This window comes from Cryptomeria japonica, chromosome 7 (genome assembly GCF_030272615.1).
Source record: "Cryptomeria japonica chromosome 7, Sugi_1.0, whole genome shotgun sequence".
NCBI lineage: Eukaryota > Viridiplantae > Streptophyta > Pinopsida > Cupressales > Cupressaceae > Cryptomeria > Cryptomeria japonica.
Genome location: NC_081411.1, coordinates 340,599,774 through 340,614,937, shown reverse-complemented (window position 1 = coordinate 340,614,937; position 15,164 = coordinate 340,599,774). Strand labels below are relative to the sequence as shown.

The 15,164-nt window shown below is 38.8% G+C and overlaps 1 protein-coding gene across 4 annotated transcripts in view; it reads right to left on the bottom strand.

The window, feature by feature from the left end:
* Positions 1–14,959, bottom strand: part of LOC131039089 (transcriptional corepressor SEUSS) — a 67,856-nt gene extending 52,897 nt beyond the window's left edge. The window contains exons 1-4 of one of the 4 annotated variants that reach the window (XM_057971736.2): positions 14,825–14,959; positions 13,164–14,412; positions 9,224–9,721; positions 8,818–8,946 (exon numbers count right to left, since the gene is read on the bottom strand). In XM_057971736.2, coding sequence (XP_057827719.2) covers positions 8,818–8,946; positions 9,224–9,721; positions 13,164–14,327 — 1,791 coding nt within the window. In that variant the 5' untranslated portion in view covers positions 14,328–14,412; positions 14,825–14,959. Of the gene's footprint in view, positions 1–8,817; positions 8,947–9,223; positions 9,722–13,163; positions 14,413–14,474; positions 14,805–14,824 lie in introns of those variants that run through there. The other 3 variants (XM_057971739.2, XM_057971738.2, XM_057971740.2) reach the window with 3 other exon arrangements.
* Between the last annotated feature and the right edge of the window lie 205 nt (positions 14,960–15,164).

Sequence of the window (15,164 nt, the reverse complement as noted above, 5' to 3'; positions counted from 1 at the left end):
CTACGTGTTTGCATATATTCATGGGTATGCTCCATGTTTGGTTCACAGCTTAAGTGTTTCCAGTATGTCTATGATTACTGTAAACGTATTCCTATCATCATGATATTACTATTTTTGGGTGATCTAAAATATGAGAATAACTAGAGCAAACCAAAAGATATGAATTTACTTTGAAAAGAACATTGCATTTAATGTCATAGATGTGTGTCATGCTTCTAATCCTCATCTTAATATATAAGCTCTCGACTTAACATTAAGAGATATCCACGATATCATGCAAACATTAGGATAGCCTAATCATCTCTTCACAAGTAACAAAATGATGCAATCTTATCAACTCTAGATTCTGTTACGAGTTTAATTCAAAATTGCAACTAGGGTAAAATCGGAGTTGCATAGCAGAAGTTAATTGCACCATAAACTCTAAGGGTTGATTTGGATCCGCATAGCAACAAAAGATTCAATGAAAACTAACGTTGTGTGATGACAAGCAAATCTTGAGAAAGGCGGACTATCATGTCCCCCACCATGAGCAGCACAAGATTGTCTTAATTTTAAGACTCCACAATTTTCTTAATGGAACCCAAACATCAATCTGACCCCACCTAAGATTAATACAAATCATAGCACAAAAAGTGATCAGCTAAGGAAACAAGAAGCTGACCTAGGTTTAAATGCTTTAATAAATAAAAATTTGATGTTTCCAGGGCCAACCTGAATAACCTAGAAAAGGAATAAACTGGGGCTGACTCAAATGAGGAACAATTAATTGGGGTCAGACCTAATAAGACCAAGCCATGAAATTGTTAAAATAGCTAATTATTTTAAGTGGGCTGACTAAGTGAACGGGTGCATTCCTCCGAATGAAGAGGCATAAACCCCAACCGTGAAAGGTATAAAAAGAAGAAGATAAATTAAGAGAAGGCATCAAAAAGGAGGATCGAACAAGGACAGCAACAGGAGACCTGATCTAATACAGGCAGTAATAATCTGAGCACATTCAAGGAAAAAGGAATAAAAACAAACATGTGTATAAACAGGAGCAGTTCAACCCCTAATATAGCTGCAATCAAGCATTGAAATCGGACAAGAAATCCTTAATATTGCAGGCAGTGGCATTGTTAACCATTTGTGGTATGCACAGAGATGTGCTTAATATTGTATGCTTAATATATGAAGCACGATAATGTCCTTATGCAGAATCTTCACATGTTAATATAGGTTGTAATATGTATGCCTATGTATAATGATGTATTTGATCTCTAATATATTGATATGGGCAATAATGTGAAATGTCTAGAATTGTAACCAACCATGACGAGGTTAGAATAGGAGTACAGGGAGGGAGAAATTGTTATGAGGTCCTCTTCTAAGTACACTACCTCATGCTGGATGATTGACAGTCCCATGAGGCCAACGGGGTGCAAGGTGTGCCCCACCCTTGGGCTTAGAGGGGAAGGACGCTACAGACACCCTATTGTTACTTCCCACCAACTTCAACATGGGTTGATTATTGGAATGGCTTCAAAGGGATCTCAATCATAGACGAACAAATAAGGCGGCACGAGTAGGGAGAGCAGATACAAGTGTCCTCACTAGGTACACCACCTCATTAAGGATGGATGGCAAAAGGCCACATGAGGCCACATGTTGTCTAACAACAGGATCCAGCTCTTAGTTCCACATGCAAGTGTCCAGGATTTCCTTCTAAACAAGGACATCAATGAGAAGAGGGCAGGGTGGATAACCAATGTCATGGAATATTGACAACAACATCAAGATCACCAAGCTTGTAAGAGGCAAGGGCCTATGTGAACAGCTTGTCTCATCTCCTAAGACTACTTCAGAGGTCGCCTTGAGTAACAAGAGGATCAAACAACTAGCAACAACACTCAGTTCAGTTGGGTGAGTGACATGACCGCCTTCTTAATGGAAGGCAGATACCCCAAAGGTCTAGACAGGACCAAAAGAAGACACTTCAGATTTTTAGAAGAATTTCATGATGGCTCTTCAAGAGGCCACTTCTCTGCAAGGACTACAGCTATCAAAATAATGAGGCCTGGTTATTACTGGCCAACCATTCAGTGACTCACATAGATGGGTGAAGAATTGCAAGAAATTTGCTTTCTTCTCTAGAAAGCAAAGGCTAGTTGCCCTACCTCTCCACCCTGTTCAAGCAGATCAACCATTCGAACAATGGGATTTAGACTTCATTGGCATGATAAATCCACCTTCTAGTGTTGGCCACAAGTGGATCTTGGCCGCAACAGACTACTTCACTAGCACAGAGGGAGTTGCATTGAGGATGCCATTGAGGCCTCGGTGTTGGGATTCCTTGATGGAATTGTGACAAGGTTCAGTGTCCTCTCCACTATCATATCAAATAATGCCAAGGCATTTGTTGGAACCCAAATCAACTCTTGGGCAATTAAGTATGGTATAAAGACATCATCAAATTATTACCCTCAGGGTGATGGCTTAGCTGAATCTTCCAACAAAAACCTCATCAGGATAATCAAAAGGACAATTGAAGACAACCAGAGATCTTGGCATGCTAAGTTGGGGACAGCCTTATGGGCTAACAGGATCACACCCAAGAGGGTGATTGGTAGCTCCCCTTTCATGCTGGTGTATGGGAGGGAAGCAAGCCTCCCATCTTCCCTAGAGTTAACCTCTCTTGAACTAGCACATCGGCTAGAATTGACAAAGAACAATGCCATGACAGTAAGGCTAGCTAAGTTAATGGAGCTAGAGGAGGTTAGAGGTTAGGCTATGCATATGCTTGAGGCTCATCAAGAACAAGTCAAAAAGAAGTTTTGACAAAAAGGCTACTAATAGGGTCTTCAAAGAGGGAGATCTAGTTGTCAAGTGGGATGCAGACAGAGCAAATGTCGGGCAGCACTCCAAATTTGATGCTATCTGGAGCGGTCCATATGCCATCACTAGTTGCAAGGAGGCCAATGCATATCATCTCTCCAAGCTTGATGGTGAAGTTTTTCCAATCCCAATGAATGGGATCCATCTCAAGCCTTGCTTCTAAAGAAGGTCATGATAACAATGTAAATATTAGATTAGGGGTTGTTTTGCTTTCATAAATGGTTTTCCATCTGCTGCGTTCTCCTTAAAAGAATGTATGCTCTAGTTTCCAGTTTCCCTCCAAGTGATGCCACACACATGTTTTGGGGTTTTTCAATGACTCAATGCCCAATGGATGCTCAAGGCTTCTAGAATCCATGCTTAGCAGGCAAGCATCTCGCAGAGATCGCCAAAATGTTGTCATTTTTATGACAGCCTCAGTCCATCAATGAGTACCAATCAAAGATATGTTCTATGGACCAACACTGCCCCAACTGATCAAGGAAAGAAACAAGGGAATCATGAAATGTGAAGTGTTGTCTTGTAGGGAGGCAGAAGTCATAAACCTGAAATTCCCAAGTTCCTAAGCCTTTGTCTTCCAAATCCTGAAACCCTGAAACCCTGAAATTCCCAAGTTCCATGCCTTTTCCTTCCCTGACCCTGGAATCCCGAAATCCCAAAATTCCCAAGTTCCTTTGCCTTCGTTGACCCCAGAAACCTAAAATTCCCAAGTTCTTAAGCCTTTGCCTTCATTGACCCCGGAACCCCGAAATTCCCAAGTTCCTAAGCCTTTGCCTTCTTTGACCTCATATCTCCAGAAACCCAAGTTTCCCAAGTCTTCCAAAGCTCAGAAACCCAAGTTTCCCAAGTCTTCCAAACTCCCGAAACCCAAGTTTCCCAAGTCTTCCAACTCCGAAAGCCCAAGTTTCCCAAGTCTTCCAAACTCCAGAAACCCAAGTTTCCCAAGTCTTCCAAACCCCGGAAACCCAAGTTTTCCAAGTCTTCCAACTCCAAAAAACCAAGTTTCCCAAGTCTTCCAAACTCCAAAAACACAAGTTTCCTAAGTCTTCCAACTCCACAAACCCAAGTTTCCCAGGTCACAAATGACATGATCAACACTCAAAGCTCTTAATGCTCCACCAACTCTTACGACTTGTACACTTTCATACATGGAGATACAAGGGCGCATTTAATGTTATTGTAGGATTGCCATCAAGTGGAGTTCAGGGCCATGCTTCTTTATGGTTACTTGATGGCCTTCATGTCAAACCTGCATGCTCTGACTTTGGAATGTCAAGCAATCCACCTTCTAGAAGTACTTTTCTTCTTGGGATTGCCTTGTCAAGGTATGGTCGGGTTGCTTGCACGTACACCATGTCAGGTTCATGCACTTCCCTGCATTCCCTGATTGGCATTCTTCTGAACACGCAAGGGTCAAGGCTTAACTTCCTTGACCAATGGTCTCTCCTCCACGACCAGTTTCTATATAAAGGTTGTTAAGCCTCATTGTAAAGGGTTCTCCCCTTGCTGGCTTGAGCTAATCTTATGCTCCTTCACTTCTCTTGAAGACTTGTATATTTCTTGCATTTCTGCAACTGTAACTTTGGCCATTGGCCTTATAATGAATTGAAATGTCTTTCTTGCCTCCCTTCAACTTATGCATGTTGTGTATGTTTCCTTACCTTCATTATAAATGTATGTTTTGTGGCTTTCTCTCATGTCTATACTGTGTTAACTTGTTTTCTGAGTGTGACTTGTGGGAAACCTTCTTCTCCCCTTTGACACACTGCAAATTCTAACCTCCATACAAGAGTTTGGGGTCATTCATGAAACTGAAGTTTGTGCATCTCCAGGGTGTTCAATTGGTTCTTTGTGTCATTTCGGGTGGGTGAGAGGAACATCACTCATCTTGGTGCATCACCTCCTTTCATATTAAGTTTTCCTTCTTCCCTTTTCTCTGCAAGCTGTTAGGATAGGTTTAAAAGTAAAATTTGGAGTGTTGAGTAGATTCAACACCTACACTTGGATTGAGAAGGAAGTCGGCCTTCTCCAGAGATTCAACTAGGTCATTATCAAGATCCCACTCTTTGATGAGGTGCAAATCTAGAAGTAGATAAGCTTGTAGATTTAGGTTTCGTTCTCCTAATTAGGTGCAAACTTTATAGTGTTCTCTTACAGAACTATTTTTGGCCTTTGGAGTCCATATAGAGGACACTAGCAAAAATTAATCTCAAAAGCCATAACTACTAACTACTAGGTTAAGAACAATCGAAAAAGCCAAAAAACACCACAAAAGGCATGATTCTACCAACATCATCAGCACCTCCTATTGTAGTTGAAAGCTCAAAATCCACAATGATCTCATTTAAGAGTCAAAAATCTATTGGAGTGTAGTAAGAAATAGGCAACGGTAGGACACAACGAATATATCCTTCATGGCACTTGCCTTTTCATGTGCATACCTAATCCTCACAATGATTGAGGACTTTGATGAGACAAAAGGAATAGAGAGAAAGTCCTAAGGAAAAATGAAAACTTTACCTTTGAATGTTATACGAGTATCACTTTTTCCATCATGGAACATGGTAACCAACATCACTTGTTCACCCAAATCTAACCTTAACAAGAGTCCTTAATCTAGATGACAAAACATCCTAGCCTTCAAGAATTAATTAGGACATCTTGCATCTTATGATAATCTCTTTCCCCTTTGCAGTGCCTATGCTTCCCTCCCCATTCTTGCCTGCACCTCCCCCCCCATTCTTAACATACTCTGCTATCATATTACCAGCTCTCAAACATCTTTATTTCCCTCGCCCATGCTTCAAATTGATTCCTTCATCTATGACTACTTGTCTATGTCATATCTCATTTGTTGCATGTTGTCACTGCATTGATTATTTTGCACTACTAATTCAGTGTTACATGTTTATGCATTCATTGAGGCAATTTACCACAGTTTTAGATTACACTTTACTAATTCACCAATTTATTTGAACTTCAATTTGAAAAAGGGGTAGTTCAAATGCTGAAAGCATTCATGCCAGTATTAATCTCTTGATATTTGCATTGTCACTGGGGCAATTTTTTTATTATCTTGAATGACACATTTGCCCCATTTAAGTTAAACAGGACGCGTGTCCTTTTGCACAATTTGGCTAAATGAACAATACATTATCCTTAAGCCTCAGCATAAACAAAATATTGCTTATATCCGTTTTTCCTCTGACCAATTGCAAGGAGGTGGTTGCATAAGAAGCTCACCAACTCCTTGCAATTTTGAGTTATCTGCAATGCTGGTGTGATCTCCTTCTACCTCTTTAGTGTTGATCCCTCATCCCCAAAACTTAAGCCCTTTGTCCCTTTGTCCCCGAAGCCCGTCCCCCTGTCCCCAACACTCGTGGAGCATTGGTGTTGTTATAGTTCATACTACGAGTCATGTGGCATGAGGCACCAAAATCAATGTAGCTTCTTGGTATTCTGGAAATTATTTCATTTCTTCAATTTTCTTGGAAATGTTTTCTTGCAAAAATAAATAATAAATATATTTCATTATTCTTAACATTAATAAACTTCTTCCTCTTGTAATTTTTAAAGCAACTAAACTTCCCCCTTTGTCATTGACCCTCCACGTTGAATGAAATCTTAGGGTTCTTTGCTTTTTTCCGTTTCAAAATTGAAAATTGCAAGCATTTCTGGACTGCCAGTCATTTCCAGGTTGTTCAGTCATTTTCAGAGAAATTTCAATGTTTTTTATATTCTAGTTTTTCATAATTTTTGTTCAGATATTTATGGGAGTTCAGGGCAAGTAGATGTTTCTTGTATCTGTCTGTTTCCATGCCCATATCAATTTCCATTTCCTAGAAAACATAGTTGGTCTTTAACACGTGGTCACATCCAAGAAGAATCCCTTCCATCTCAACAGACTTAAAGGTCACTAGCTTTCCAGCAACTGTTAGGCTTGTAATGAAATTCTCATAAGACTTTGGAAGACTCTTCAATATAGCAGGAATTAATTCTTAATTTGAAGGAATCTCACAAGAGAACCTTACTGCTTATCAGACAAATCTAGTCTTATGCTATGTTTCCTAGGATAATTTGTTGCCTTTGGCCTGATCCAAAGCCATCCATACAAATAGTCTGAATAACCAGATTGGGAGTCACTTTCCCCCATTTTTGACCCCAGGTCTTTTAAGTTTTTCTCTGCAAGATTCAATTAAACTGAGAATTTGAGAGATTGCCACGATTTGTACTAAACTTTGGCACGCTCTATTGTGTTCACGAATACCCTTTTCATCCTTCTATCAAGAACCAGAAATGATATCTTTGCAGGCTAAATTACCTACAGCTTATCTTTTTTTCATAGAGGATCTACAAGCCAAGGATAAAATTGTAGCATACCCAAAGCCCATGACATTTTGCTCAAAGCATCTCATATGATGTGTGTAAAGTCGATAAATACCTACAGGTTACTCTGAAAGTTCAAAAGTTTCCTAACCCACTAATAAAATTCTAACATCAAATTGTAATATGTATGCATTTGAATTTTGAGGGCACAATTTCATGAGGAAAACATTTTGCAAGGATTTAGATGGCATGTGGGAGTAAATCAAAAATTGAGATGAGAGAAACTTACACAGATTATTTCATGAAGTTTACCAACGATATTTTGAAGGAAAACAGCCATTATAAGAATGTTGATTGACATTCTTGAAAAAGAAATGTTTGAAGCAGCAGAACACCAAAAGTATCAGCAAAAAGCTAAAGGTAGACCCATCATTGGTAATTTTCTATACCTATGAACATACCAGATATGAAGAAAAGAAAAGTAACAGTTATATTTGTTAGCTACAAACTACTTGAGGTCATAGAAATGAGTGATCCATATTAAGATGCACTGCAAAGAAACATTTACCACCAGATAAATTTTACGTCTACCCCAATAAACCTTGCCAGCAACAAAGAACAAAATGAAGTAACTTCATAAAGCCAAGAAAAGGAAATCAAAATTTCAATTTCAAATAAGACAAATGATTTCTCTGCAAAGTTAATGATGCAATGAAAAAAAGAAAAATATATCATTCTCTGATTTATGTCGTAGTTCTAATTCATGTAACAATTTTATCATTAGCAGCATGCTATAATATTCTTTCCACAACAGTCTGATGCAATCTTGGCAAGCAGAGAATTAATCTGCCAAAGGCTGACGGAGAGAAGCACAGAACTAAATGCTTCAAGAAGCAAAAGTACAGTTATCCTTATCCACAAGCCCATTCAAGTACAAAATGAAAGTGTGAAATCATTCCAAAGATGGACAGTATCTTGGCACTTGATTTCACTTTTAAAAGCTTTCTGTAAGGTTTTTGTTGTTGTAAGTCATTTTATTATATCACTGGAATAAAGTTAACAATATGACAGTATCTCTGTATTTTAGTGACAAAAAAGCTGGAAATACAGAAAGGCTCAGAGATTGCCCGTTTTGTTTATTCTCAAGATTATTGCAGCACCAAGAGCTAACCTTCTTAACCTAATTCTCAGAGGAAACAAACTGGCTCAAGTCACTCTTGGCAGAAGTTCAAAGCAGCTCATTTAGTTGTGAAAGAAAACAAAAATAGATCTTCAAAATCCACCTTAACAAGTTATCATTATACTAGCCATCAGAAGTGTAATTGCAATAGTAATACAATTCTGACAATATTCAGTTTAATATTAAAACCAAAAAAAATCAAAAATTACTAGTTGTAAATCAATAAAGTTATATAAATAGCCAAGAAGTTCAAACTTCAAAGTATACCATCTAACATATCAATCAGCATGCCTTGGTCATATCATTCAAAAAGTCTAAACTATCCATGAAAAATCACCTATTTAGCAAACATACATCTTTAAAGAACCACAAAAATAACATTGAATGCAACAATACTATTGTTTAATTTCCCCAAGTTGTGAACGAGAACAAACCATTGGGAACAAGCCTTGTGCATTCCTGCTTATTTGTGCAGGACTGTAGCTTGATAGGCACCAGCGTTCTGTTGCTCCAGGTGCAAAATAATCATGAACAACCTTCCTCCAGGATCCTATGTCATTTTTCTGTTTTCAGCATAACAAGGCATTTCTTTAAGTTGCCTATTTTCCAAAATGTGATATTTTCCCTTAAACTTTAATTCCAACCCATCCACTATTGTAGACTATGTTTGCAAAATAATTGAAAAGGAAAAAGAAAAGGAAATACAACTAGGAAGCATAAGGATATCCTTTCCTTCTCAAAGCATTTCACACCTTTCAGAAAATATTTTCATGCTTTTCTTTGAAAACAAGTGTTGTGATTTATAAACATAGGAATTATGGCTGTATATAGAAAGCTTACCTCTTTTGTTTTTTTCTGTTCTTGAATATATTCAGTAAGAACACGAAGACACTCTGAAGCAACTTCTACTGGCATTTGTCTACGCATTCCAGCATCAGTGTTATTGTTCATATAGGTTAGAGCTGCATTGGGTGATCCTTGTAATAATTGTCTCCCCCCAACCTTAAGACCTTGGAATACTGGATTTTGTGTTCTTGCTTGAAATTGAGTAAGATTTTGGATACCTGCCAAATGTGATCCAGAATTACCACCATGCTGGTGCACATGATTCACCTGAGGTTGTCCAAGATGAAAGGCACCCTGTTGATTTGAATGAAATGGGGATTGATGTGACACAGGCTGCAAGTGTCTAGTTGGATATGCTGCCTGCTGATTAACCAAAGCTTGTTGATTTGCTGCTTGACCTTGGACATGAGGCTGTGATAATGTTTGCATCGGAGCCTGCCCTTGGGTGGGACCTCGATTTTGAAAAAGAACGGATAATGGGTGGCCATTTGCCTGCTTTTGTACAGATATGTTCAGCATCAATTAACAAATACAAAACAAATAGGAAAAAAAAATGAAACACCAAACCTTAAACATAACACCAGCTCATCTCATGAAACAAGAAACACACACTACTTAATCCCATTTAACAAGAAAATAATAATTGTTTTAAATTTAAAACATTTATAGCATTACAAACCAGATTAAGGATATTCACAATATAGTTGTGTATGGTTGGTAGAGAGGCCCCAGTCCTTTCTGGTTAGCACTACTCAGTTCGGTTTTCTAACGGGTTTGTTTTCCTGCACAAGTTGTACCATTTGGGACCTTTGGGTTGTAGCATACCTCGTGTAGAAACCAACTTATCCTTCTGCTTACCATAAAATATTCAAAGCAGAAGTATAATCTCCAGAATTTTTGTATTGTATGACATCTAAAACCCATCAGAAAAAATCCAAAAACAGACAAACTGTTGGAAATTACAAGACATTCTGCAAGCACATAATGGTTTATTTTATTAGCAACAATCTCAAAAGTCAAGAGTGATACCCTAATTGGAAAATTGTTTAATTTGCAAAAAAAGCACTGGACAACTTGCGAAGGAGCATAAAGAAAACATGTTTGGCTGTGAAAATGCAGCAACTCAGGTGGGTGCAATGATTCCTGGCATCCATGCATCAAATCCATATTTCAGTGGCTTTTACATGTGGGGGAATGCTTGTATTTTGACTGATGATTCTTTTGACAAGTCCTTGATTTTAACATATTTTGAGTGAAGATTGTAGAGAGAGTCTCATACCTGCCCTAAAAGCAGTAAAAGTTCAAATGCAATTAGTTGCTTGCCAGAGGCAAATGAGGATTGAAGCATTTCAATGCTTAAAAGGAAGGAGCAGCTATTAAATTAGAATCTCAACACAAGAGATTTGAAAATCACAAGAAACTAACTAAAATAAGGAATACTTTCATTGGATTGCATAAGGTTATGCACAGAACAAACTTTACTTCAAATGCCTACAGCAGCAGCAGCATAAGACAGAAAGAATCCATGTGCTGTATGATTCTAACAACAATCTCTCTAAGGATGAACTTCTAATTTGAAGGATTTTTATAAGCCGCTTTCAAAATATTTTTCACATCTGTTGGTAATGAATCCTTAAACAGCACCTCCATGGAAATACTCAAACATCTGGTTACTCAAAGGGTGGAAACTCAAAAGCCATGAGAGATTTTCTCAATAGAGTGCTAGTGCTCAAGGAGTTGGACACAGCTATGGAAAATGACAAGGCTCCATAACATTATGGTTTCCCAATGAGTAACATAAGAAGATTCAGCCTATTGTCAGGATGTGTTAATTAAAAATGTTCCAGCTGGGTAGATGCAGATGAGTAGGCTAATGCAAAACAGATCAGAATTGTTTCATAGGTCTCCAAAAGGGAGTGCATAGGTGGCTGGCGCTCTAAAGGTTCTTGAAAGTTTCCTATAAAATTTTACAGTGGAATAATCCTCCACATAAGTGTGCTATGCAATGAAGTCTGCAAACCTGTTTATGTAGCATCAAAAAGAGTGTGATGAGGCAGGGAACTCTCATTTGACTCCAATATAACTTTGGAAACAATTGGAGAGTTTTGTGGGCAGCCCAAAAATGGTTTACACCTATCTCATGACACCACTTCAAAATTATATTTAAACATACTGGAAGCCACAAAGAGAACAAAGGAAAAGGATGGAATCAAAAAGAGGGAAAGTGTAGAAGAAATGAGGAAACATGTTTGAAAGCACTTTTACTTGTTCAGTTGCATAAGCCAATGTCAAAAAGCCATGATATCAATGGTAGTGATTTTTCTGTGTTTGACAAATGTATATTCAACGGAATGAATACGCAATTATATTGAAAATCTGTCCACAGGCTTGTGTTCAATTGGTTAAAGCATTAAGTTCTCATTGTGGAGATCAAAGTTCAAATCCCGAAGGGACATCTAATATGGAATTCAAAGTTGTGACTCTAGTCTTCCACAGTTGTTTGGAGGCAGTTTCTAATAAGTGGATTCTAATTTGTGACTCTTGGTCTTCCATAGGTTGATTCTAGTGTGTGTGCTCAAAATGAGCAAAATATTAGTGCCATGGTTGTGGTTGCTCAAAATGAGCAAATAGTAGTGGCATGGTTGTGCTCATAAAATAAAGCTTGTAATGGTCTCATTTTGATGTTCGTATGAGCAAAATATTTGTAAACGAATATAAAAATTATATTGAAAATCTGCAGTAGATGAATGATACTGATAAGAAGCCTTCTTGTTCTGTACTACTGAATGGTTATGTGAAAAAGGGTTGGAACTTAAAACTTTTAATTGCAATTATCATATGCATACACATATTTATAATTACTGGTGAACGTACTAACATGTGCCATACCTTAAGCATGTATAAAACAGATTCATGTTATTGAATGGTACAGTAGCTATGTTAGTTTATTTTCGCCATAAAAGACAAAACAATAAATAGTTGAAATTTTAAAACAGAAAACTAGGTAAAATCTGGATGAAGATATCCTGCAACTTTAAGTTGATATGCCTTAAATGAAACAGTTTAAGATGCCTTAGGTTCCTAATACCCTGCCTGACCTACATTGACATTAAAAATAGTTCTAGAGAATTTGGGAGCCGATGGGTTTTGTACTTTATATAATTTTCCTGTACCTAATACTTCCTGACCTGCACTAACATGAATTAATGTTTCTAGAGGACTCAAGAGGTACAATTTTTTATTTTCTGTATGCATCTTTAAACATGCTCATATGGTGACAAAGATAAAGCAAAATATCCGTAATCTTGGTAGTGGATTGATAAAGAAAATTGCATCAAGCTCATCCCAAGCCCTTCAGCAACCAGTTCTGGGATAGAGTTATATTTTAGGGCCACGTGGATCTTAGCAATGCTTTCATTGAAAATATGATTCCAACTCTGATCTTTTAATTTTACATTATTCTCTATTTGTCCTCTGCAACATCCCTTGCACTGGTGTGCCTCTACTCATTTTATCAAGCAAATGGGAAACTACCATAATCACCAACTAGATTTTTACTTCTTTTTTTAAATTGAATCTAGGCTAAACAGTACGCTCCTTGTTTGAGGCCACAGAATTATTGCATCCCAGTGATATCAATAGACACATCATCAGCCAACACTTTCAATTTTTTAGTGAAAAATGCAATTTTGATGTTGCATTGCACAGTATTAAGGGCACACTTGTATTTTTCCTAATATAAAGAACATTTAAGAAAATCCCACGTGTTGAACTTTGTAAATTATTGCTATACTTATTAAGGTTAGTGAGCATTTAAACAGGCGAACAATTGAAAAAGAAAAGATGTGCACTTGAAAATTGTAATTAGATGTGTGGCTTTGCCGTGAATGACATGGATTAAAGAGAAAGCAAGGGATTTAAAATTGAGTTCAACCTGTGCACTTAAATTCATATATTGCGCCTGCAGCTGGGAGTGAAAGGCATTCTGCGGATTAACTCCTTGCATTTGAAATCCTAGACTTCGCATGGTCTGCATCACGGGATCACCTTGGAGTTCACCTTGCTGCATCCCATGGCTATCAATGATATTTTGCTGATTAAGGGCGGTACCTCTTTGGAACATTGCCTGTTGATTAGTAGACTGCACCCCCGGGAAACTTTGTAAGTGATTATCTACTTCCATCCTCTGATAAACTCCAGGCTGTGATAAACTATGAGGATGGTTATTCATGTGGACATTTATTTTTGAAGACCCATCAAAGCCCGGGACCTGCCTTGGCTGGTTCTGCTCTATGTCCATCGATTGAGCAACACCCTTCACTTCCTGGGAAGCTGGTTCTTGTGAATTACCCGTCTGACGAAATCTTTGCTGTTGCAGGAAACCAGCTTGTATATCTGTTGCTTGTGCCTGATTTTGAAACTGAGAAACACTGACAGCCGGAAGCAAATTGCTGGATTGCTTCGGGGAGAGGTTTGACTTTGCCAATCCTGTTTGAAACCCATGTTGCTGCTGGTGCTGCTCCTGTCCCCCACCGCCGACTTCTTGATTACCCTGCGAAGACTGCGGTACCCCATATAACTCGGTGCCATTCTGTGAACTGCCCCATAAACGCTTGTCAAAGCTATATTGCTGCTGCATTTTCTTTGTCTCCGGGTTCCCTGCCTGCGGTACCTGCACCTGCCCTTGCCCTTGGCTAAGGGAACTCTGACACTGACTAGGCGACGAGCTCTGAAGCCCTTGCTGCTGCTTCTGCTGCTGCTGCTGTTGCCCAGACGTATTTGTAGTACCAGACCACTCATCCGCAGGCATCAAAATGTCATTCTGCCCCACCCCTGCCTGCGATCCTATTCCAATATTAAACGAATTCTGCGAAGTGGACTCCAGAAGAGATGAAAACTCCGAGGTTATGTTCGAAGACAGCGACGGGTTCAGCCCACCGAGGTCCATGGAAGACGAGGGACTAGGGTTCGAATCCAGCATCAGAAAATTCTCATTGCTCAGAGCCATCTGAGGGCTGAATTGCAGCGCCTGGTTGTTATTCTGATTGGAGGAAAGGGCACCCCGCATATCCAATGCCGTGCCCGGAAACCTCGCCATCCTTCAAAGATTTACCAAATCCCCGTCCCGCAGCTACCTTAATAGCTCCTCCGATGCCTCATTAAACCCTGAAAACAAAGAAGCCCTACAAACACCGTCTCATTAATCCCGAACAAACTGAAAACAAACAAACCCTAAAAAATCTACCTGATCCTTCAAAACCGATCAACGAACAAATTCCCTTAGACATCAATTCTCCAAATCATTCCTTCCAACACACACAACTAAACCAAATTAACCCTAACACAACCGCAAATCCCGAACCATGGGACATGGACCTGTTAAAACAACACACACAATTCCATAGGGCCACAGACGTCAAGAGTTCGAATCTCTGCGGGCGCTATTTTTACAGATCCGATTCTACGAGATCTGAACATGCAAACGTGCCAAAAAGAAGAATTTCTTTCCCGTGTAAAATGGTACCTGGACGCACTAAGACAGGTACTCTACAATTGAAGGACTATGCTACAGAAATGAGTCCATTTCATACATACCTGAATTTTACAGCTCAATCTGCTCCTGCTGCTCTGCCTTGTGTGAGAAAAAAACAAAGTCCCCTTTTTTTACCTTGCGACCACGGACAAAATACTCGTTAAATTTAATGGGACGGGACACGTGTTAAACATTCGAGGACTACTTTTTAGCTCGTGATGACGTCATTTATCGGCGGCCGCTGACCTGCGATTTACCTTTTACACTTTTTCTCTCAATCTATAAACGTCGACCCTTCTCTTAAGGGCAAGTCTGTCTGTCCGGGTGGGGTTGCTACTTTTAACAACCTTTTATAACTGTTTAGGTAATGTTTTAGTGTTCGTGTCAAGGATATATGCTATC